Below are 3,179 nucleotides of genomic sequence, written 5' to 3' on the forward strand. Positions count from 1 at the left end.
TACCTTTTTTCTAGCTAATTAAATTCCCTACAAAAACGGTCTTATCACATTTTTTATCAAAACCAATAGTTTCCCCGATGCAGTGACATTTGGAAAACCGAAAATTTCAGTTGTCACGCTAGCAAATCATTACCGACTTATCATAAAAATGATGTATCTCGAAAATCATCGACTTGAGAGGAAATACATAGAGAACTTTTTTGTAGCTGATTAAATTCCCTACAAAAAAGATCTTCTGGTATTCTGTCCTGAAACTAATAGTTATCGTAATAAAAAGGTATTCCGATGAACTGAGGATAAAACAGCTGATATTGATGTTGGGAAAATGACAATCTAGAGAACCCGGAAATTTGCCATGGGGTTCTTGACTCCACAGTCTAATGTATAATAAAGCTCTTCATTACCCATCGATTCGACTAGTAAAAAATAGCAACAAGAGTATTGTGCAATGCACTGCGCGTTGGAGTTGATAAAAAGAGGAGACACATTTAATTCTTCTTTCGGCCAAAAATACGAATATAACGCGTATTATTGCGTGCATGCGTATGTATATCAACCCAGATATTTATGAATAACACGTGATACCAGTGCTGAATGAATGACCAAGAGATACACCAGCGAAAAAAATTACTTTTCCCAACTTAATTTATTAATAAAAAAATTCACACATTTCAATTTTAACTATTTCTAAATATTCAAACTAAATGATAACTATAATTGTAGGTAACTAAATTTATAACAAATTTGGAATGCAACATTATTCTTTATGGAAGACAGAAATTTTTTTGGCAGTTATTAATTTTGAATATATAAATCTATAATTAATAAATATATAAGGGCTTTGACCGTTTGATCCTCAATTTTTCAGTGATTTTTCAATTTTATCTCATTTTATTTTTTATTTTCATTAAAAATTCTGGAATAATTAATTATATCATTCAAACGATACTTAAACGCAATTGGATTTATCCGAATAATTATTCTGGCACAAGAAAATTTCGAATTGAAATAAAATTGCCTCATCAAAAATACAAAAATAGAAAAGAATATAAAATCTTAATTAAGATCTCCAGATAACTGTGTACTCCATTAAACGAAATCATCAAGCGTACAATGAAGAGCGATCCCCAACCCTGGTATAAATAATAAATAATTGCCTCAAGTCCTAGAGTAAAAAAGTAAAAAATTAAATGTCACGAGACCAATAACAAGACACGCCCCATTTGCTCGTCCGTCTCGACGTATTATCCCTTAAAAACAATTCCTAGATAATTTCAATGATGTATTTTCAAGAACAGGGGTCATTCGTGAGGTGTTGAGGTCATTGAAAGAAAAAAATATTTCTCAAGTATTACGTAATACTGGCTTTTACCATTGCATACTTGGTTGCTTATAACCTCAAACTTTGTGAAGAGAGTGCATTGGCCCCAAGCCCAACATTTATTATAAATTCTTTCATTTTTTTTTCCCTTGCCACATGTCCAATTGTCATAAACTATTCTCGATGGTCTATAGTTGAAGTTGTCTTGACTCTCGCAAACTCCAACACGCATATCGATTCGACCTCGTGCACTCTCGATACATTTCTTGGATTATTCATTTTCCAATCCTTGAAATTGAACGACTTCATGATATCCCCAGGTGAATGATGAAATAGAAACAGCAGATGATGATGATGATTATGGTGAGTAGGTGAACGATTGTACGAACGATTGTCTTGGAATAATTTTTCATTTGTTATTTCCAGCAATGAATTGTCAATCGATAATTGATGATACGGGGCCATTCTCTTGACGATTGAAAAGCAAATGAGGAATAAAAAAAGTGTTAATTGGAGATAATGGAGTGGTGGAGTGGTGAGTGGTGCAAAGTTCATTCTGAATGAGCGATTGAACTGAGGGCAAAGGCTGGAGAGATGATTTTTCGATGGTTTAAGACAGGTGTGGAAATACTTCTGGAGGGGCTTCTGTCTCACTTATTTTTTACCCTCTTCCTTTGGCCCAGGGTTATGTGTGTGTGGATCGATCCTCAGTCGCACTCAGCGGTGCAAGGGAGACAGTAAAAATCCATCGGGGGATACTCTTTATCCCTCCCTGTTTCTCGTGTTCAATTTTTACCCTCGAGGCTTTACCCTCTGCATTTTACCTAGAGGACGACCATCGAACCAGATTCACCACTATTTTTACCATTATTTCCATTAACCCCCCCTCACTTCCCTCATTTTCATTATTATTCCATTCATTCCCTCTCTTCATCAATTACTACCATCACCAACACTTATTTACAATCCCAGATTTTCTCTGGAATATTTCAATTATTATTTACTGTTACATATTTTTTTTTAGTGCTCGAAAAAAAGAGGAATTCTCTTTAGGATCATGAAGGCGGTCGTCGATCCTAAGAGGCTGTGACGTAATGGAAAAACGAAAAAGAAAAATCGAGAAAACGTGCGAGCCATCCTCAGGGGATTGAGTGGATTAAAGGGATTAATTACTGAATAAGTCAAGTAATTCTCAAGTCGATGATTACTTACCGGCAATATTCAGTGTTCTCCATCGTGTTTTTCGTTTGTATCCCTTTCCCATGATCTGATCCTGGAGAACGAGACCCCAATGGTCTCCTTCCCCTCAACTCCCGCACGTTTGAAATAATTTTTACGTAATTCGTTGTTATCAGTCTAGTCCTCGGAGCTAGTCTGAATATTCCGTTAGGTATTAATCTGCTACTCTAGGGTACAAATTTAGTTATTGATAAAGTTGTCCTCATGATTGTCACAATCCGGGGAATTTCACCCCTCGAGTCCTCGGGTTTTTATGGCATTCGCACTTGAGGGAGTTTTTTTTTTTGTTATTTAATTTTTTTTTATGAGATACAATTCACGGTACACCGTCCGTTGTGACTCTCAAACCCGTGTCCAACTAAACTCGCGACCGCACACTGCACAAATCCCCACCCCAGGGATAAATCCCCACCCTGGAACACCCCACGAACGGTGACGTAACTTCATTATTCGTTTAAGACGGTTTAAAACGTTTTTTATAGCTCGTCGACGACCAGAAATTTATCTACGAGTTATTGATAACGAGTGGTAATTTTCTTGGAATATCAACCAGTTTAGTACTGCACAGGATCGATCTATTAACTACGTGTTTATTGATTCTAGGATTATCGAGGATTTG

The 3,179-nt window shown here is 36.1% G+C and overlaps 1 protein-coding gene and 1 long non-coding RNA gene across 3 annotated transcripts in view; one reads left to right on the top strand and one right to left on the bottom strand.

The window, feature by feature from the left end:
- The window catches only part of LOC105271320 (uncharacterized), a 14,364-nt gene extending 11,318 nt beyond the window's left edge, over window positions 1-3,046 (bottom strand). Inside the window, exon 1 of the mRNA XM_011312790.1 lies at window positions 2,534-3,046. Within this exon, the coding sequence (XP_011311092.1) occupies window positions 2,534-2,585 (52 nt within the window). The 5' untranslated portion in view covers window positions 2,586-3,046. The remainder of the gene's footprint in view (window positions 1-2,533) is intronic.
- On the top strand, window positions 991-3,176 carry LOC105271319 (uncharacterized). Of its 2 annotated transcripts, none has more exons than XR_892641.1 (5): window positions 991-1,684; window positions 1,748-1,940; window positions 2,346-2,506; window positions 3,043-3,088; window positions 3,164-3,176. It is a non-coding gene; the product is annotated as an uncharacterized lncRNA (long non-coding RNA). The 2 variants fall into 2 exon arrangements; XR_892642.1 differs by having other exon boundaries at window positions 1,748-1,856.
- The last annotated feature ends 3 nt before the right edge of the window (window positions 3,177-3,179 follow it).

Source organism: Fopius arisanus, unplaced genomic scaffold (genome assembly GCF_000806365.1).
Source record: "Fopius arisanus strain USDA-PBARC FA_bdor unplaced genomic scaffold, ASM80636v1 scaffold00107, whole genome shotgun sequence".
NCBI classification, from domain to species: domain Eukaryota; kingdom Metazoa; phylum Arthropoda; class Insecta; order Hymenoptera; family Braconidae; genus Fopius; species Fopius arisanus.